This window comes from Rattus norvegicus, chromosome 3 (genome assembly GCF_036323735.1).
Source record: "Rattus norvegicus strain BN/NHsdMcwi chromosome 3, GRCr8, whole genome shotgun sequence".
NCBI classification, from domain to species: domain Eukaryota; kingdom Metazoa; phylum Chordata; class Mammalia; order Rodentia; family Muridae; genus Rattus; species Rattus norvegicus.
In genome coordinates this window covers 36,219,522-36,240,888 of record NC_086021.1, presented here as the reverse complement: position 1 = coordinate 36,240,888, position 21,367 = coordinate 36,219,522, and the positions used below count along the sequence as shown (strand labels likewise).

The 21,367-nt window shown below is 51.8% G+C and overlaps 1 protein-coding gene and 1 long non-coding RNA gene across 2 annotated transcripts in view; both read right to left on the bottom strand.

Annotated features, from left to right (window-relative positions):
* Positions 1–20,719, bottom strand: part of Eeig1 (estrogen-induced osteoclastogenesis regulator 1) — a 32,208-nt gene extending 11,489 nt beyond the window's left edge. The window contains exon 1 of the mRNA NM_001399583.1: positions 19,810–20,719. Within this exon, the coding sequence (NP_001386512.1) occupies positions 19,810–19,955 (146 nt within the window). The 5' untranslated portion in view covers positions 19,956–20,719. The remainder of the gene's footprint in view (positions 1–19,809) is intronic.
* Positions 272–17,802, bottom strand: LOC134486072 (uncharacterized). Its single transcript, XR_010064755.1, has 2 exons — positions 7,675–17,802; positions 272–7,560 (listed from the first exon to the last, which is right to left on the bottom strand). It is a non-coding gene; the product is annotated as an uncharacterized LOC134486072 (long non-coding RNA).
* Positions 20,720–21,367: the final 648 nt, after the last annotated feature.

Here is a 21,367-nt window from a genome sequence, read left to right as displayed (position 1 = left end):
GCCCCTCACTCCAGTCCTATTGCAGACAGAAACGGGGCAAGGGCCTCACTGCCAGTGTTTCCGTACGACTACACTAGCACGATCGTAAACACACAAAAGAGAAATGAAACATCAAAAAGCAGCCTTTCAGGGTTGGGGATTTAGCTCAGTGGTAGAGCGCTTGCCTAGCAAGCGCAAGGCCTTGGGTTCGGTCCCCAGTTCTGGGGGGAAAAAAAAAAAAAAAAGCAGCCTTTGGTCAAGGAAAGGCTAGGGCAGCTAGCCTTACAGCGGCGCTGACATGCTGGGCCTCTGTTGCCGCTCCTTGACCTTGGCTGTCCAGATACTCCCACTTCATGTGATCTTCACATCAGTCTTCCGCGGACAGACTTACTCAACTCACTGTACAGGTAAGAGGCTAGGCTAGGCCAGCTCCCCAGACCTCCCACCAGTCTACTGGGCCCACAGCTGGGTTAAACCAGGTTCCTCTAATGACAATAACCACAACAGCTAATGCTACATGCTGCTTCCCAAGTTGGTAGTCACCACAGCCTGTTCACAGTGCTGGAGGAAGCCTGCCAGCCAGCCACTCTGCGGAAAAGTGGAGATTCTTTGATTCCAGGTGAGATTCCAACCTTCCTGCCCTGGGTGAGACCACATTACCAACCCAGCACTTCTAAATGAGGTGGCTGTTAGGTGATGGGAACTCTGAAAGCAGCTCATCTAAACTCCATCCAGTTATGGAGTGGGGCTCAGCAAGAGTGACAGCAGCGCATAGTCCCCGCCCACCCGACCCCTGCAGAACAGGTGGTCAGGAAGGGGCAGGCATGGGAAGGAGGGAGTGTGTGACAGCATCCCCATCCAGTGCACCCTACTACCTGGATGGATAGTCACACAGACGGCTGAGACATGACCTTCCTACACCCCAAGGGACCTAAGAAACATGGGTTACCTGCCAGATTTATGCTTTGGGGTGAGGGTCAGAGAGGGCTGCAGTCAGGCATCGCCTGCTTCACAACCTCAGTGGAATCCATCAGGATTCTGAGGCGAAGACTCACAAAGCAGGCTGCTATCCAGGCTGCCTAGCGGAGTGAGAGCCCCAGGCTGCCACACTGGCTCAGGAGCACAAAAAGCAGGAAAACCTGGCAGCTGAAGTCCTATTGGGCTTGTGAGGCCAGCAGTTCCATATTACCATATGACCTAGTAATTCTACTCCCAGGTCCACACCCAACAAAAATAGAATCTACACGCACACCAAAACCTGCACATCGATGTGCCAAGCAGTACTATGCACAATAGTTAAAAAGCAAAAGAAACCCAAACACCCCAATGGTGAGGGTAAAAATACTTGTGGCCTGCTCCTGAGGTGCAGTGCCCTTTAGTAATGAAAGGAGGCACTTAATACTAACCTTGAGTTGGCCGCCCAAGAGTGCTGCTAACCTTGAACACATTGCAGAAAGCAGACTAGTGGCTGCCAGGGGGCAGGAGTTGGGGAAATTAAGAGTGGCAGGTGATATGTGGGTCTCTTGATGCAGTAATGAAAATGGTCTGCAGATGACTGCAGTGAGAAGTGCACAGCCACGTGAACCTGAAAACGCACCGGTCTGTGGGACAGAACACTTGCTGATCACGTGCAAGGCCCTGGGTCCCATACTGAGCACCAAAACACAAAACAAACAGAACCCAAACTGAACTACACGCCTCCGGCAGGTGGAATGCACAGAACACGAGATGCACGGAACATCTGATAAACAGAAACATGAAAGGCAGGGCAGGGAAGGTGAGAGTTGGGCGAGAGATTAGGTAGAGCTGCTACTTGAGGTAGGTGTCTAGCAACGAGCCTTAGAGCAGTGACAGATCCCTCAGTAAAGCTCAGAGTGGAGAGAGGTAAGGGTGACCCGCAAAGGCCCCTCATGAGAATATGCCTGGTAAACAGAAACAACAAGGATGTGCAGTGGGGAGAGCAGACGGCATCAGTAAGGGGCGGGTAATCAGATGTCTGTCTGCTCATGGCTGCCTTGCCCCGTGGATGTGCTGGAAGCAGAGAGCAGGCACATAGGCAGAGTGGAAGGGCAGAGGAGTCACTCTTGAGCAACTGAGGCCTGTGCATAAAAGAGGACTGGGAACCACTCTGTATGAACCCAAAGCTCCCCCCAACACACAAACACACACCACACACACACACACACCACACACACACACACACACACACACCACACACACACACACACACACACACACACACACACACACATACACACACACACACCTCTAGGAGTAGGAGCAGATGCTTGAGACCTGCAGAAGCAGGAAGGTTGAGACACTTGAAACACCCAGAGAATTAGGGTTAGAGTCTGGGAACAAAGGCTGTAGCAGACTGCCCGCCCTCCTTTGGGTCTGTCTTGGGTATACCAGCTAAGAAGCCCGAGGCTCAAATATGGTTCCGGTCAGCCCTGCCCACCCTGCCAGCTGTGCCAGGGAGAGCAAATCACGTGAAGCCTTCCTTCCCAGGCTCTCAGGTGACAGGAAGTTGAGCAGGGCAGGGTTTCTGGCATTAGACCTGGCCACCCTCCTGATGCCTAAAGGCTCTGAACAATCAGTATTACATGTCCCCACCTTTGAGGAGAAGCACAGCAGGCAGCCCTACCAGCTCTGACCCCAGGCCCTCAGTAAGGGTGTAATAAACGTTAGACAAGTGGTCACTTCTGAGCACCTGCCATATCCTCACCCCACAAGTCTTCAACACAAGGTGGCTGCTTCCATGAAGGTTAGGAATGCTGCAAAGCACCCAAGTTCTAGAGAGGCCAAGGCCTAGGGCCTTCAGGATGAGCTGTTTCACCACACCAGCCCCTGTCAAGGAACAGTGAGGTTCCAGACAGAGCAAAGCTGAGATAGACAAGAACTCAGACCTAGAGGCAGGACTGAGGTTGTCAAAACGGTAGCCCTGGTGCAAGAGCCGGCCAGGTTGGGTTTAGGAATTACCAGAGTGGATTCACTTCAAGTCCTCAGTGTGCTAGGCACTTGTAAAATTCTGGATGGAGAAATGAGTACTAAGTACACGAAACAGACAGAAATCCCTGCTCTTGAGGGGCCACTACTCTGGCAGTAGGTAAGAAGCATGTTCAGTCTAGGCAGTGCATGTCCTAGGTGGTAAAAAGGAAATGAGAGGAGGTGGGCAGGGGTCAGTCACATCCCCCAGATGTGAGGGAAAGGTGGCCAGGAAAGGTCTTTTTTTTTTTAAGCTGGGGACAAGTCATCTGGCAAAAATCAAGCCTCAAAGAGATCATCCCAGCCCTAAGAAGACCAGAACCCTGAACTGGCAGCTCACTGGACACCTGGCCTATTTGTACTGATATGAAGGGACACTGGCCAGAAGGAAGGGGATAGCTCAAAGTCAAGCCTGACAAACTGCAGTGAGGTGTTGTTTTTGTCTAAGAGTAGTTCTCCTAATTAACATTTTAACTTTAAAGGAAAGGGAATGAAGTTAGGATGGGTGGTTACAAGCAAAGGGATTTGAGTATCTGACTCAAGGTCAGGGTCCACCCTTCCCCTTGGCACTGCCAAGTGGGGACAAACCGAGTGATGTGGGCAACCGCTATCAGGGCTGGAAGGCTGGCAGTCAGCTCTCCCAGCTTGGGGTTTTAGGGTGTGCATCCCTGTTGTCACTGCCAGGGACAGGTAATTAAAGAGACAGGTTTTGCTTTTAGCTTTAAGATATACAATTAGACGTGCAAATCTCAGTGAAACAGGGCAAGCCCTTTACCCACTGTGGCCTCTGTGGCCAGAATGTAGTTATTTTTGAACTGTCCTAAAATAGAGTAAGTGCCTCACAAAACAGTGGGCTCAGACGCTTCAGACCTTCTGGGTCTTTTCTAGATCTAAGAGGAGTCTCCCAGTATGTGTCTCCCTGACTGGCTCTGCCTACCCCATGCAGCCATGCAGACTGGTTTAGCAAGACTCTTGGACCTATACCCAACTGTCAAGCAGACCTCTGTGAGGAGGTATCCATGGAGAATGGCTGCAGGCGCCAGCTCAGGCTCCAAGCGTGGAGGGAGCCTCCCGAGGTGTCCTGAAGCAAAGTGGGAAAGATGTTACACAAGAATTAACTGGCAGCTGCCAGGATCTCTGAAGGCGGGTTGCGAGAACACTCTACCTAGTAGGACAGATGTCTGGGGCACTGATGCCAGAGCCAGCACTGCCAAGTTGAGGTCAGCCAGGTAAAGATGAAAGAAAAGCCTCCAGCAATAGAACAACACAAGGAAGCCTGGAAGGCATGCCCACTGCACCGTGCTGTCATGGCGACTCCTCTCTCACTGCTCAGCTCAAGTGGAACATAGAGAAGACCATCCACCCTGTGCCTACAGAGCCACATGCTAATGGGAGCCACATCTGTCTGTTACCATGGCCTCTCCCTAAAAGCTCAGGACAGAGCTGGCAGACTGGGATCTCTAATCCGTTGTCTGGCCCTTCTAGTGCATTAAAGCATCACCCATACCATGAGCTCTTTCTGTGGGATTCATGGTTCAAACACAGGACTGAAAGAACTCTCGGCCCTGAGGCCTGTATGAACACCACCCTGTTTTACATATAAAGACACTGAGGTCCTGGAAGGTGGAACAAAGTCACAGAACACCAGGTCTCCCTTCAGCAGCCCCAGTTCACTATGTCATTTCAGTTTCCAGATAAATGAGGAAGGTAATCAGATACGAAAGGCCACTCTACTGCCTGCCTGGTCTACAACAAACAAGACTAAAGAGGTTCCAGAGCGTGGGGAGGGCTGCAGTTCAGGCTGAAGTGAGCTACTTCCAACAGTTTCTCTGACAGAAATGTTCCCACCGGAGTCCCCCAGAGTTGGGCTTCATGGTCCCCATGAATGAGCTCCCTGCAACAGTTACTGTGCCTAGCAGCGTCACTGCTTACAAGGTGCAAGAGTCCTAGAGTCTTGGTGGCCCTGGGTCTCCACCACAGAGGTGACAAGCTGCCATGGGAGCTCCCTCCCAGCCATGGGTTGCTAGGAACCAAGAAGCCCAGGGGACTCTACCCAGAGTTAGCACTAAGGTACAAGCAGGACTGGCAGTTACTACAGGAGCAGAAAACAGGGAAAAGTGAGCCTCAGGGAATAATATGGCAGCGCAGTCCCTGTGAAAAGGCTCTAGGGTGACCTTAAGGCCACCTAAAACACTTCCCTTTGAGTACTAGGTGTCAGCTAAAAGGCTTACCGGGAAAAGGCACTTGGTGCACAAGCCTAGCAACCTGAGTTCTATTCCTCTGATACACACACACACACACACACACACACACACACACACACACACCAGTATATGTCATCATCGGCATACTCAGTAGGGGCATTAGACTGGCAGAGTTAGGCACTCAAATCCTCTGAGCAGAGAAAGGTGAGGCCCAGCACGACAGGCATTTCCAGACACAAGTGAGCACACACGTCTACTAGCCTGCTACCAATAAGACCACCAGCAGTTCTGCCAGGACCCCGGGCTCTGCAGGACAGGGATTTCCTTTGTGAGAGCTGTCCTGTGCACTGTGCACATTGAGCTGCACCCTATCAACAGAGTAGAACAACTCCAGATGTGACAAGCTGTTTTGGGACTTAACCCAATCAGTTCCAGTTGAGATGCTCTGTCAGGGGCCTTGGCAACCACTCTTCAATCCATCTTTCAGGTACCTCTGGTACAGACATTTATAGGGACTCCAGGAACCTCCCGGTCCCATGTATTCCTGAGTCCTGAGAGACTTAGTCCTCAGACTATTCTGCCCACAGGTGCCAGAACAGGTTCCATCACTTGGTGCCCACCCCTGCTGTCCACCTGCCCCTCCCTGGCTTTGCCCAGCACAGCCTGAATACCAAGCTTTCCCTGGCTCCTTGTACAAGCGGTCCTAGTGATACAATCTGGAGTCTAGGCTGATGAGAGGCAGCCCCAGCCCTAAATGAGAGTATAATAAGGAAACAATTTAAATCGACAATATCTGCCAGTGCTTTCCCGAAGAGAACAGCACAGCTGCCTGGGGAGGGGCCCACCCCAGGGACTAGCCAAGGCATCCATCCAGGGGCTGCAGGCCAGGAGGGCCAACGTGGCAGCCCAACAGTGTTTGGCTCCAGCTAGGAGCTGAGGACCACGTGCAGGGGAAGCAGTTCCTACAGTTCTGGCACACCCCTCCTCCTGTAGTGAGGCAGCAAGAAGTTCCTAGAAGCCAAGCCACTTGGTGCCCAACACTAGAGAGCTTCAGGAAGCTCCTGGGGCCCCATGCTGCCTTCTCTGCTCCCCTGCTGGCAAGAACCCTAAGAAACAGCTTGGGGTGACGGAAAGGCTGGGAGTACATGCTGACATTGGCGTGTGTGAGCAAACTGCAGCTCTAGAAAATACAGCTTTAGAAACTGCACAACAGAGAAGGGTGAGATTATCGCCTGGGCACTCGGGCTGGCTGGCTGGCTTAGGAGACATCAGATTTAGACACACCTGGGTTTGAATCCTGGCCCTCTTCAGTCCTGTAACCTGGAGACTGACCTTGAAAACACCCAAGACAGTTAGGTGTTGGTATCCTTTGTTTGCAGTCGCAGGCATGTAGCTGTCCTGTTCTACCTTCTGCTCCTCAGTCAGGACATGCAGACAGCTCATGTTACCACCCAGGCAATTGCCCGTAAACCAGAGTCTAAAATGTGCCAGGAGCCACTGGCTTTTTCTTTTTTTCGTTGGTGCTAGGGTTGAAACCCAGAGCTGTGTGCATGCTGGGCAAAAGTTCTACCACTGGGCTGAACCCTCGGGCCCTAGTTCTGGATCTTGCTCTTAAGGGAAGGGATCTACAGTAAGGTGCTGTCTCCTGGGTGTCCTCCTGAGTGCCAAGTGCTGTTCACATGCTCACTTCATACTTGTACTTCACAGATTCTCAGGGAGTCCAGGCACTTGAGGGAGTACAAGAATTGAGGGGTAGTCTGTACCCCTAGATACAACTCTGCATTCCCAGGATCCTTAGGAAACCTGTTGGCATAAGAGAACCATCCTCAGGTCCCAATGACTGCATGGCTCTGTCATGTCAGAACCCTAGGCCCTGTGACCTCATCCTTTACCATGAGTATTCACACAAGGGAAGAGATGGTATTACATCTGGGTTCATACCAAGGGAGAGATGGTCAAGGAATCCGCATCCCATCACTCCTATGTTACAGGCTAGGAACATAAGGCACAAGAATTCACCTGCCCAAAGTCTGTGATTTGAACTCATGCCCAATACTACATTTTTCCACATTAGGGCTGGAAAACAGAGACACAACGGATGTTACACTGGGATGTGGTACCAATTTCCATCTCTAAGACCCAGGCTATTTATTATTAGCACACAGAGCTGTTGAACTGGATCTGCTCAGGAGTCTTCCCTTCCTGTACCCAGCAGCCTCACTTGAGTGGCATAGGGAAGCAAAGATGGGTCCAAGCAAGTCTCTGCCACCCATGAACTCTAGAGCTCTTCGGGTCTCTGTCACTCTCTTGCTCATGGAGTTGCTAGTGCCGGGACTAAACACAAGAGGCACCTCTGCTGAACTGCAGACATGGCCTGGCCCTTTAAAAGTACCTGCAGGGGCTGGGGATTTAGCTCAGTGGTAGAGCGCTTACCTAGGAAGCGCAAGGCCCTGGGTTCGGTCCCCAGCTCCGGAAAAAAAAAAAAGAACCAAAAAAAAAAAAGTACCTGCAGAGGGTTGGGGATTTAGCTCAGTGGTAGAGCGCTTGCCTAGCAATCGCAAGGCCTTGGGTTCGGTCCCCAGCTCCGAAAAATAGAAAAAAAAAAAAAAACAAACCTGCAGAGAGGGGCCTCAGAGGCGGGTGGTCCTGGACGCATGCAAAAGCACTGACCCAGCCTTCTTCCTGCCCCGGACCTTGGATCTGGCCATTTCCCCAGAGCTGAAGCTCAGCTGACATGCTCAGAGGTGTGGCAGGTGGCCAGGAATGTGCCACCAGTGACTCAGGCCCGGGTGGTATTTGATTCACCCGAAGAGGAAGGAGAGGAAGGAGAGATTCCTGTCCCTGAGGCCTGTTCCTGAAACAACTGGACTGCAGTCATGGGGACACCTTCACGCAGGCCCACACTAAGGGCCTTCCCTATCTGTGCAGACAGGACTGGATTTATAGGTGTGGTTGGAATCAAGCAAGGCCCTTGTTTCCCAGAGCCATGTAGAGGCAGGGTGTCCTTACACTAACAGTTGTCTCCTGTCGTCAAAGATGGTGCTGAACACCTAACAACTGAATGAGTGATCTCTGTAGTCGATTTCCGTAAAACCAAGCCTTCTCATACTACTTCCAGGAAGTGGCTTCCCAGATGTGGCTGCACCTTGTTCTCTAGAGTCTGTGTAGTCGGGGACCATCATTGTTACTGTATCTGCTACCCAGGTGTTCCTACTGCACATAGGATTCCCCATGGCCCTTTAAACTTAAGGTGACAAGATAATCAGGAGTCATTTAGCCAGAGTCACCTCTCTTCACAGCCTGGCACTGACTCAGACCGGTTTGCCCAGTTGTGCTAAGCAGCTACCCAAGATTCCAATCACAGGACAGAGGGCTCAGGGTCAGACACCACCATGAGGCCCTGACTCATGGGGCTCCACCTCCTCCATAGACACCTGAAACTCTGCAGACTCAGGACCAATCCTGGGCCAACCATTGCCACTGCTAGTAACCACGCATATCTACTGAGCACTTACAAGGAGTCCGGCTGAGTGGGCCCTGTTCAGACACAGGCCCCACATAAGGATAATCTCATCCCTCTTGAACCACAATGCCTTTCAATTCTACTCAAGTGCCATCGTGGACCTTGCCTTGGGCCTTTTTGTTCAACATCGTCATGTGATAGGTCTGTGATAATGGCTGCTACAGAGGATGCCTTCTGTAACCCAAAGCCCCAAACATTTCACCCCACTGCTGCCCAAAGAGAAAGGCTGTCTTGCCTACATCCAATATGGGCAGGGTCAGCATCACAACACAGTCCGATTTTTCCATTATCCCTTTGGCAAAGGCACTTAGTGGGGCACACCAGTCAAAGGTTCATCCCAAAGGCAGGGTTTAGAGCCAGGTGTAATGGTGCAAATCACTTATCCCAGCTCTTAAGAGACAGAGGCAGACAGATCTTTGTGAGATCCAGGCCAGCCTGGTCTATATAGGGAGTTCTAGGCATCAGGACTACATAGTGAGACCTTGACTCAAAGCCAACAACAAAAGGTGAAGGAACTTGGTGGCACAACACCTTTGATTCCAGCACTGGGAGGCAGAGGCAGGTGGATCTCTGTGAGTTTGAGGTCAGCCTAGTCTACATACAGAGTTCTGGGATAGCTAAGGCTACAGAAAGAAACCCTTTCTCAAAAAGGAAAAGAAAAGAAAAAGTAAAAAAGAAAAGCAAGCAAGCAAGCAAAACCAGAAAAAGAAAAGGTGAGGTTTTGGAGTTGGTGTAATTAGTAGCAAAACCCCATCCCCTGTATGCTCTGCACGTCTGTGTACGTATCTGTGTATGTGTCTGTGTCTGTGTAATGGTCTCTGCCTGCTTACAGGTCTCAGGGAGAGACCACAAGTATCAAGGCCAGGGCAGTGAGTGGCTCAGTTCTAATTACACGTGTTTCAATAGGAGAGCGTCAGGAAGAGAGAACAGCAACTGAAGGGAGAAAGGAAGAAATAGGAACCGTTCCTTTTATGCTTCCAGCTCCAGGTCCCCTCCAGCTACTGCTCTGGATGGAGACTAGCCAGGCCAGCTTTTACTGAGCATGTGCTCTGAGCTATAGGCTATCATGGGTAAATAGCAGGTTCAGCATGGCATCCAGGTACCATGAAGAATTCATTATCCCATCACAGGCAATGATCTGACATCCAGTGGTCTGGTGGTAACCTCAGGAGCCCACAAAGCTTTCAAACGGCTAAACTCCATCCAAAGCCCAGAAAGCCCTACTCAGCTGAGGTTGTAACTGATAGAAGGAAAATCCCCAGACCAAGACTGCCTGCAATTGCCAAGATGAACCACTGCCTCGTAAACAAGAGCAATGCTCATCGGGTTGGAATGGCTCAGGCTGGCTCACCAGAAAGACCCAGGAAAAGCCCCAAAGATCAACTTCAGGCACTCTCGTGTTTGTCTTGAAAGCTTTGGTGCCCACCTAGAGCCCAGAGGTATGAACAACTCAAGGCCTGTTTCTGCAGCAGAAGTGTGCAATTTACAAGTCCTCAAGAAAAAACATATTGTGTAACTAAGCCCAAGCAGAATTCTGCAGGCCTAAAAGGCCCTTACATACGTGGCCCAACTCCTACAAATATAACCATCTTTTCTTAACTCTTCTTGTCTAGAACTCTACATAAGTGTTACCATGAACCATTAGGGTTTTATTGTTGTGAACAGACATCATGACCAAGGCAACTCTTATAACAACATTTAATCAGGGCTGGCTTACAGTTTCAGAGATCCAGTCCCTGGGAACATGGCAGCATCCAGGCAGGCATGGTGCTGGAGGACCTGAGGGTTCTACACTTTCATCTGAAGGCTGCTAGCAGAAGACTAGCTCTCTTGTGGTTAGGAAGAGGGTCTTACTTTCCATCCCCACAATGACACACTCTCTCCAACAAGGCCACACCCTGATTCAGGCATAGTCAAACCACCACATCTATCTTGGACCTTTTGTCTATAGCACAATTTACTTTACCTGTTGCAGAATGTCTCCAGAAGGTCCATGTCAGTGGCTGGGAAGATACCCTTCTTGGCCTAACACAAATGCCCTCCTATAACTGGCAGCCCTAAGCAGTCTACCCCAGTGCTACTTTTAGTAGTTCTAAAGTACAAGTCTGAGGGCTAGAAAAATGGCTCAACAGTTAAGAGCATTGGGTGTTCTTCCAAAGGACCAGAGTTCAATTCCCAGGATCCATGTGGAGACTAACAACCATCTGTAACTACAGTTTCAGGGGATCTGACACCCTTTTTTGGTCTACGTGGGCACTGTATACACATTGTGTACTGTAACTTCAATTTTTCAACTCCTACTTTTAATTTTGGTTCTTAAATGCTTTAACCTCCCTTTTAGCCCACCACCTACCAGAGGTAGTGGAAAAGAAAGGATATGGGGGACATGGACCTATTTACAAATGGTTCTTTGGGGGTTGAGGATTTGGCTCAGTGGCAGAGCGCTTGCCTAGGAAGCGCAAGGCCCTGGGTTCGGTCCCCAGCTCCGAAAAAAAAAAAAAAATGGTTCTTTGGAGCAACTCCCATCTGTGTTGTCTGGATATCGGCAGTTCAGCTCACAGGTCCACAGTACCAGCTCAATCTACTAGCAAATACCTCACAGATTCACCACAGTCTAGTTCGGTAGAGTCAGGATAGTAGACATGAACCAGTAACAGTGGCACTAGCAGAGACAGCCAGGCCTCAGCCTCGGAACAAGTCAGCAGAAGGGCTCCAGGGGGATGCCAGGAGAAGTTCTTAGCTATGCCTCCCAGCAAAGCAAAGATGAGTGAAGACGCGAGATCAATAAGCGTTGCACAGTTAGCTCTATAACCAAGCCTAGCTCAGCCACAGCCATTGTCTGTCGAGTCCTATTTATATCCCTCCAAACATCACGTGTCCTCCACCGTTCTTGCCTCAGCATGTGTGTCTGTCTCAGCAGACATCACTCTGCCTATCAGCCTGGGTCCATGGAAGGGGCAAGACACTTTGCAGCACACCACCACAAATTTTTTGGTGCATTTCTCTCTATGGAGTCCTGACGAATGCAGCTCAACTATACATTGTAAAGAGGACCGATACATGCGTGTTGTTAGCAAAGAATCCTTCATTGCATGTCCTTTCATGTGCTTGCTTTAGCAGAACATCCTTTCTCCTGTGTCTGCCTCAACGAAATGTTCCTTTGAGTGTCTGCCTTAGCCTTTCACCTGTGTCCTCCTCAGCTGAACACTCACACATTTGCCCCAGCAAAGCACCACCTGATACAACTAACTTTCCAAAGAACCCTTAAGTTTCCACTTCAGTGTACTGATTTACATGAAGGCAAAATACTCATATGCGTAAAAATAGTAGTAAACTAAGTTTAAGTAAAATCCAAGTCTGACTGATGCAAACCCACCCTAGGTTTCTCAGCACATTGTAAGGTCCATCCCCCAAGCACTTCCCCTCTCTAAGACCCTCCCAAACCAATGGTTCTTTCCTGCTCTTCTCCCACAACCGAGCTCTACCTACCCACTCCAAATCTGCATCACTTCCTCAAGGCCTGTCCAGCGCTGACTAGGAGAGGTCAAGACAGGGGGATCCCATAGTTCCACGGACCCACACATATAAGGTGACCAGAAAACTGTCACAGAACACCAGGAAAGTAGAAGGCACAGGTGCGCCTGCACACATCTGCAGAGACCAGCCCTGCAACCAAGAAGCGGTGGGAGAAGAGAGCACTTCACATGCGAACAGGGTACGGCCTCTGTTCTCCTGACACCAGGTTGTATACTTCGTCTTGGCAGGTGGTTTAGTCTATGGTAGCTGCCTGGGCCTGGTTGTATGCTGAGCAGGTAACCTTGATCTTGCCCTTCTTGATCTGCTGCTGCCTCAAGTGAGTACCCATTAGAAGAAGAAACAGTCTACAGAGATAAAGCCCCTGGCTATAGTCCAAAGCAATTCAACAGCTGCAAGATCCAATGGTAGTGCCTGAGTTCACTCTTCCTCCCAACCCTGTGCAGACATTGATATCATCTGCAAGTGATACACTCAACTCAGCTAGTGGGCCCTTGGCTGCCTCTCAATTGCAGTCTTTAAGTCCACAGTGGTACCCAGCTGCCTAGTACATGGATAAGGGTTCCTCCTGGCACAGACTGATACTTCAGGCACTGGGTGGAGGGTGGGATTGGACTTAACAGCTGGCAGTAGCCACCACATAGTCAACACCAACAACCACATTGGTTCAGAGCCAGGAGAGAGAAGTCCCAGGCTGGGGCAATGCCAACACACAGCAGGAAGTCCAAGGGCTAAGATGCATTGGATACTTTTTAGCCTTGAAGAGCCATAGTCTGGGAAGGAGCTGGATACAACTAATAGGGACTATAATACTTTGAAATGAAGGGCTACAGCAGGTAACAAGGCCACAGGACTGGGGGTGGGGGACTTCCTAGAAATGGTCATTGGGCTGAGCAGTAGTTCCACCTGAAAAAGCTGGGTAAGGGGGTTGAGAGAAAGCAGAGTAACCAGAAAAACAAGGGGCAGGATGTGGACCACTGAAAGACCTTGGGTTCTCTCATCTGTCCCTACCAGGAGACTTATACACCAGTGCCTGCACCTCTGTAAGGGGCTGTCTGCTTGTCTGCCAGGGAACCTGAGCAGAGAGTTTCAGCAGAGCAGGACTAAGCCAATAGGGAAGAGAAGGTATGTGGCCCCAGCAGCAAACCTCTCAGGTCAGACACCAGGGTACTCCTTACTCTCTCCCATACTTGCTAAAGGCAAAAGAGCAAGCCTGAGCAGCAGGTACCCTTTCTCATCAGCACCACAGTGGTCTGGACCCCCAGGGGAATCGCAGACACTAAGAGCAAACCACTTGGCCCAGAGGGAATACACAGTATAACACAGTGTTCCCACTATGGACCAGGAGCCAGGCTGGCACTCCAACAAGCACCATTACTACATCCTCCAACTGCAGTCCTGTCATTAGGGAGGTGAAGAGGCTGGGGTTTAAGTCCCTTGTTGAAATCAGAGGCAGTGACCAGCAGGCTGGGGTGGACCAGCGGAGAGTCATTCCCTCTCGGCAGCGCTCCTTCTGCACACCCCTGAAACAAGGTGGCTACAGAGCTGAGGGCTGCCAGTCAACTGAGCAAAACGGGGTAAAAGCAGTTTCAGGTCTATATTCAAGAGCTTTTTCTTCTAAGCCCCGGGTGCCAATCAACTCAAAGCAAATAGACCACAAGTTTGCAACCACAACCCTCATCACACTAGGTACAGGTTGGGAGCTTCAAGCCTACAAAAATGCAGTCTGATCTTTGGAGAGCCAGCAGGCCCAGAATATCACTAGGACCTGGGGCAAATCTAATGTCCCCACAATTCAAAGCACTAGCCAGGAGAGGCAGATAAAGCGTAGCTGGCCTATGTGCCCTCTCACCATACCTGAGCTCCAGGTCTCTCACCAGTGTCTCTCCCTTGCTCACACTTCTCCGTGGTTCCTTTTCAAACTGGCTTACTTCCCAGTTCCTTATATTCCACATACCAAGTCCCTCAGGTCCTAAGACCCAGAGGCAGACTTACTAGCTGAAACCCTGATGCACAGGCAGGGCCTCTTGAAAGCTAGTCAGGGTTTCCAGGTCACTCAGGGGCCTCCCAGCCACATTCAGGTAAACAGGACCTACAGGCAACAATGTTATTGCTGCCAAGATGCCCCAGCCAACCAGGATTTCCAAGCAAAGAGCAGGCCTGAGGGGCCTTGACTCCATAGAGCCAGATCACCTCAGGTCAGGGCTACTGCTAAGCTACCCGGCAGGCGAAGGCACAGCCAGGCTGGCACACGCCAACAGTGTAGCCAATTGAAAGCAAAGACCAGGTTCAAGCAGCAGCCACTAAAGGCATGAAACCGGTTGGGAAGCTTCTTACCAAGGCCACCAGCAACATGATCTGACTTCAAAGGGGGCCAGGTAACCCAGTACCATGGTCCCACTGACTTCTAAGGCCCACTCCTCCCCATGTCCTCCTGACAGGTGGGTTCTTACCACAGGCTCCCCGGCCACTGTGCCTGCACAGGGAAGACCTTCTGCAGGGGCCTCAGGAACCAAATTGACAAGAAGAGACACTCAGAAAATGCCCAGGATCTAAGAGCATGCTGTGGGAGGGGGAAGAGCCCTCAAAGCACAGGCGAGGAGGAGGCAATTTCAAAGTCCCTTGTGTTGAATGTCGCCTAACAGTACTGTTGTCTGATTTTTCCACTTAAAGGAAACTGAAAACTTGGAATTTCGCATGAGCCCTAGTTTCCAGGACATCACTGACCACTATGCACCCTTTGAATGCCTATCTCCTAGCCCCTCCTTCAAAGTATGATGCTGTGACTTTAGGATGGGGAGCCCTCCTGCCCACTCTGCCTGCTATCCTCTCTAGTCTGTCCCCTTTCTGTGTGCTACCTCTCTGCCGGAATAGGTCTGCACTGCCTGCTGTCTCTTACCAGCACCCAAGAACCATCACCTTAATGGGTAAATGATGTGTCACACTGTTTCCTTGCTCCCTGGGCCCCTGTAGGATTAAAGCAGTTCCAGTCAGGCAACCTTCCATTTTTGTTTTCTCTGGCCCCTCAGCTCCTTTCACACCCTACCCCATCTTGCCTAGGCAGACCTGCCTTCAGACCAGGGGCTTCTCTACAGGCTCTCCCGTCTTCAGCTCAACCCCTCAGCTTCTAAGACTCCCTTAGAAGTGCTTCAAGTGCTCCTATGGTGACGGTAAGCTTAGGGCAAGGGGGGAAAGGAATTAGAAGCTAGAGAAAACAAAGATGGACAGATGTATGAACAAAAACATTTCATCAGTTGGTCTGCCAGAGTCCACTAGGATCCACAAGGACCTGCCCCAGATTAGCTTGCTTACCAGGCATACTGTCACTACCTAACTGGGAGCTCCAAGGGACAGGTCTGCCTAGTCCTGCTCACTCTATAAGCCAGTCAAAAGGGAGTCTCAGTCAAGGAGGAAGAAAGGATCTATGTTTACTAACTCCCAACCTTTTCAATTTGTTCAACCCACAGCGACCCAGTTCTGAGGACAATAAATGAATGCCTTCCCCAATTTGGGAGTTCTCTTGTATCTTCACAGTGCTGCCCCATCAGGAATCTCCATTCTGCTTTCTCAGAGCCCATACCAAGCTATCCCAGGGTCTACCTTGCACGGCTGGAGACCTAGAGACGTTCTACAGCTTCTTTCATAGGGGAGAATGAGACTGAGTGATGGAGCCCTGGCCAAAAACGTGGTTTAGGTAAGAAACAATCAAGCCTACCTGTGTCCAGGGCCAGGGTCTGGGCTTGGGCACAAGACCTCCACATGCAGAGCTAACCCAAGATCCCAAAAGCCCCTTTGAGTACTCCTGTATGATGGGCATATGCCTGTATCGTAGACAGCAGGCAGTGCCTGTGTGATAAGCTGCCAGGCTCTATTTACAAAAATAAAATCCCAACTGAGGACTCAACGCTAACCAAGAAGGACAAGGGTGGAGGGAAGGCCCGCTCCAAGTCACAGCTTCTCAGACAACCTAGCACCCAAGTACAGAGCAGGAGGTGGCCTTGAAAGAGAGCTTTCTTCTCCTCCTGGCCCCGCCCACTTTCTCAGTGCAAAGAGGAAGACAGAGGTGAGAGCTAGCTAGACTACAGTCTGGCCAACTGTGTCATTTATTCCTCCTATGAAGTAACTCTGGCAAGTCACTTTTCTGCCCCAGACTTTGGTTTCCCCATCCATTAGCTAAGGAAACAGTATCTTTCCTCTCTCTTCTCCACCCTGTGAGGCAAGTCGGTGTTTCCTTGCACTCCTCTCCCGACACAGCTACCACATCCATGTGGCAAGCCAAGGGACCAATGCCAGTGAGTGGCAGGGCCCTGGGACATTTGACATTCTTCTGACCTGAAGGCTACTTTGGCATATTAACTTCTGCCAGAATCACCATATTTGGATGGGACCTCTGTATCTTCCTGGACACCCTCTAAACCTGAAAACTCTCCCAGGTACCAGTTGGATTATCCTCCTGGGAGGGCTCAGGCAAGGACACATAACAAATTGCCTATGCCTGACCACAAATACGCAGTGATTCCTTTCGTCCCACCCTCACCTTACAGTCATGGAGACTCCATATTTACAAAACCCAGTTCAGGGCCTCAAAACTGTCCAGCTCTGTGTAGCACCCAACCCACTGAAAGAAGCCTTTGTAGAGTCTAGAATGTCTCATGGATTTGTAGTTGCTTCTAACACTTAACACCAAGGCAGGGCTTTGAATTGGACCTGCTGCTAATCAAGTCCTATCTTTGCTACTCCCTGGCTCGGTGACATGGGTCCAGTCACTTCATCTTCTTGTCTCAGTGTCCTCACCCACACATGGTCAGGTATCTGAGTAGCTCAAAGTCCCTGGCATGGGCAAGCATACAATCGAAGAACCCCACTATGAGAGATGTTCCCCAGCGCCATTTACGACCTGGTAATCTCTAGGGTGTGGTTTTACCATTCTGGCCTCATTGCCTCTCCAGACGGCTGATACCCTGCTCAAAACACTCAGCACTATGCCCAGCACAATCTGGGCACTCGGAGCCTGGATGCTGCTCCTGAGGCTGTGTTGGAAGATAAGGCTAAGGAACAGCCGCAGGAGTCACCTGGAGCACCTGTTCCAACTGGGTCAGATGGAGCTGAATATCAGCTGTTGCCATGGCACTCAACACACTGCAAAACACCAGCTAGGAAACAGGGTATTGCAGGGGTGGGGCCTAGGGCTGCTGTCAGTCTGACACCACCCATGCTCAACAGCACAAAAAGCCATCCAGAGGTCCCTAGGGTGGGGAAGTTGTGCTGCCAGGATCCAGGCCCAGGATCTGACCATGTTCAGTCATCTCAGTCCCTACCCGACTTATAAACAACAGGGTCATACAAGTAGGGAGATGGCTGAGGCTCCTGGGGAACAGGATCAATGTAGGAGGGTGTGGGCAGAGGGAAAGGCAACCTCGAAACCCCCATCTCCTGGGTAAAAGCCCACAGAAGCCAAAGCCACCTTAGAGTGGCTTGGGTTCTAACATCACTGCTCTCTGCAGCCACACCTGCCCAGTACTACCCAGGTGCCCAGGATCTTAGCACTCAGATCTGGGCCTCAATGCCAGCTCGTTCTTCTTTAGCACCCCACCCACCCACCCAAATGAAGCTTTATTCAGGAATGGGAACTGGGGAAGGCTGCCTGGGCTCGGCTGCGTTCAGAAAATCTGTGGCTTCCTGCCAAGCGGAAGGAGGGAAAAGAGAGGTGAAATCCAGAGTATGTGTGCTAAGTCTTGGAACTCTCCAGACTTTCCAGGATGTGGTGGCAAGTTGAGGCAAGAGAAAAGCTGACAGGTAGGGTCACAGTGGCTGGCTAAGGGTCTAGGTAGACAGGTGAAACTTTAGTCTGGGCTTGGTTCAAAAATTCCTTGGTACTGTGCTTAATCCCAGCTCACATGCTGATTAAGGGGTGTTCCCCCTCCCATGACTTGGGGTTGGAGAAGGTTGGGGCCTGGGTCCTTTACAATATAGTAATCATAACTGCTGTAGCAACTCCCCTGGTCATGCGTGGTACACTCTCCATTCCCCTCACAACTGAAAGGTGAGCCTTACTTCCCCATTTTACAGTAAAAGGAAACTGAGGGTCAGAGGCATGATATGGCAGCTAAAGCCACTCTCTCTGAGCCTGTTTTCACCTCTGTGAGAATGACTCCCCCTCCCAGGTCAGGGCCCCCCATGTCTCCTCCTGCTCCGTGACATGGTCAAGGCGGTCGAGGCGTTGAGAGGTGCTAGTGAAACGGTGAACAGGGCACCAGTAATTGAGATCACTTGAAATCAGGGAGACTGGGTCATTCACCCAAAGCCACTTACCCTAAAAGTGGCTGACTCCAGGCCCATCACTAAGCACAACCCTCTGACACTGGGCCGTTAGGAAGTATAACTGTAGGGATTGCAGACTTCACAGGCATCGAATTGCAGCCACCCCCACCACAAAAGGCAGCCCTTGTACAAATTCCTCAGATAAGCAGCTCTGAGCAGAACAGGAGGCCCAGTGCACAGAACAGGCACCTCGCTCTGGCCACAGATTCCAAAATCTGAATCAGACCACACGGCTTCTCTTCTCCCAACAGATTCACCTAACAGGTCTCCCAACTGGCCAAGTCTGGTGGACAACCGCCTCCAGCCAAGTCTCTGGCAACCCATTTACTTCCTCTTTCTGGGGCTCATTATCCCAATCTGTATTACACACCTCTGAGATCTCCGAAGACTGAGGCACTTCTAGCTAACTGGGCCCACAAGGATCAAGGGACAGGCTAGGAAGGAGATGCATCTCATGAGCTGGGGTAGGGGCCTATCTACTGCAAATTCCCTCGACAACGCTGATGGAGAAAACTGTGTTAGGTTCAGTGTGCCGAAGAGGGAACAGGAACCCAGAAAGAGCCAGATTTTGACTCCCATTAGTTGGACTCTACAGACAGGCCAGGACTGTGTGACCCCCATGAGCTCAATCTGCAAAAGGCTGACTGGGAACTCAGATCTCATTCAGCAAGATACTTAGAAGCTGGACCTACCAGGATGGTGAACAACACAAAATCAAACTCGCTTCTTTCAAAGGGAAAGGCAGTCTCCAGGCAAGGACATTTGCAATGCAAAGCAGTCCAGCTTCAGCCAGTGGAGGGCAGTCACTCAGGAGGGGGCTGGGCAACCCAAAATCCAGCCACCACCCTCAATCAAATCCAGGGAGTGCCTGGGACTGGGCTTTCCCAGCCACCGGGAGAGAGCCAGAGACCTGTGGCTGGCCCAAGCTCTCAATCGTATGACTGCCACAAGGGCCAGCTCGCACCCCTACTTAATCCCACAAAGTGCAAATCTCATTCAGCTCTCCCCACACAAGTCTGCAAAACGGGTGACTTGAAGAATGCATGCAGGGCCCTAAAAGGTTTCTGTCTGGTCACCTGCAGACAAGTGCCAGGCACTCTGCCAGCTCACTCAGACTTAAGTCCTGCCTAGTGGAAATCTTTCCCCAGGCATGCCCCTTGGCCGTCCGTCCCTAGCTGAGTCTTCCTCACTTGCCAAGTGGCTAGATCTCACTCATCTGCACTCCCCACTCTCCCCTGCAAAAGCGAAAACCTCAATGCCTACCTGGACGACAAGCTGACAAAATCCCCGCCATCCAGCAGCCGGACCTTGCAAAAAAGGACCCCGTTCACGAAGGGGACCGCAGTCAGCTCCTCCAAGGTAAAAGTGGTTTGGAATTTGAATTTCTTCTTCTTCATCAAAAAAGCCATGAGCGAGTTCCCTGAGTCTGAAGCCCGTAGGGCCAAAAAGGAAAAAAAAAAAGGAAAAAAAAGAGGGGGGATACTAGAAAACCCCAGGATTCCTTTCCCGACACCACACCCCCCCCTCCTCAAAAACACCAGAGCCGGATCCAGTCCAGATGGCGGCAGAAGCTGCGGGTAGGAGAGGATCTGAGTACCGAGCCCCAGGTCCAAGGGATCAGTCCCGTGCGCTGGCTGCTTTCACCCTCGGGGGACCCGGGCTCCACCGACATGTAAACAGCGAGGTACGGCCCCGGTGGCCGGGACTGGCGTGGAGGGCGGCTCGTGAGCGGACAGCAGCATCCCGAGTCGCGGGGCCCGGCGAACCGGTGAGACCGAGACGGCCGGGTAAGCCGCTGGAGGCCCGGGCTGCGGCCCCGCCTCCGCCCCGCTGGCCGCCCGGGGAGGCGCCCAGGCGACGCACACGCCTCCGCACCTGGCGCACCGCGGCCTGCGCAGGTGAGGCCCCGGGAAGCGGAAGCCACCTCAGCGACCGCCCGGGCTCTGCAGGGACCGCTCTGGGAGGCTCTGCCGGGCGGGGAATGTATGCCGGTCTGCCTCCCACTCAGTCCTGGGACCCACGCCGCGCCTGCCCTGACCGAGTCTGAGGCGCCTTCCGACCCGGCCGGATGGCTTCTGCCTCGGTTAGCACCGCTGGAGCACAGCGGCGCCGTCGCCCGCACCTCCGGACGCAGCCGGCTGAGCCCGACGCAGCTCGGCGCTGCTCGGAGAATACCGAAGCCCCGGCGCGACCGCCCGCGGAGCCGCGGCCGAGAGCAGCAGGGGCGGGGCGCGCGAGGCTCACTGCCAACCTGCGATTGGACGGCCCAACTGTACGAACACGAATTTCTATTGGCTGGCAGTGGCGTGGGGCAGGGCTCGCGGAGGCAGAGCCAGTTGAGGGCGCTCGGATTGGAGCGCTCGCGGAGCTGGACCCGCCCCCTTGAGAAGCGCGGTGGGGGGTGGGGTGGGGGACGGAGAGGCGGTGGGAGGTCGCGGGGTGTGGGGGCCGGCGCTGACAAGAACAGGAGGAGAGCATGAGCCCAAGAAAAGGAGAAACAATGACTAGGGGAAACAGTCTGCAAACTAGGGCTAGGAAGGCCTGCCCCGCTCCCGCCAAGAACTGAGCTCGGTGAGCAATGAAGCAGAATGAAAAGGTAGCACCCTGTTTCTCAGGAAATCAGTCGCAGAGGTGTCTCAGAACCTACGCAGGTCTTTCTCGCCTCTGAAAGTGACAAGCGTCTGCCCTGGCGTTGCTGCTTATGAAATGAAGATCCATTGGAGCCCGGCAGCCTTGTGACTCAGCCTGTCTCGTTCCAGGCTGTTATCTAAGGCTTTTGTTTTCAGTTTCTCTGATAGTTAAAGCAGAGGACACCTTGGGG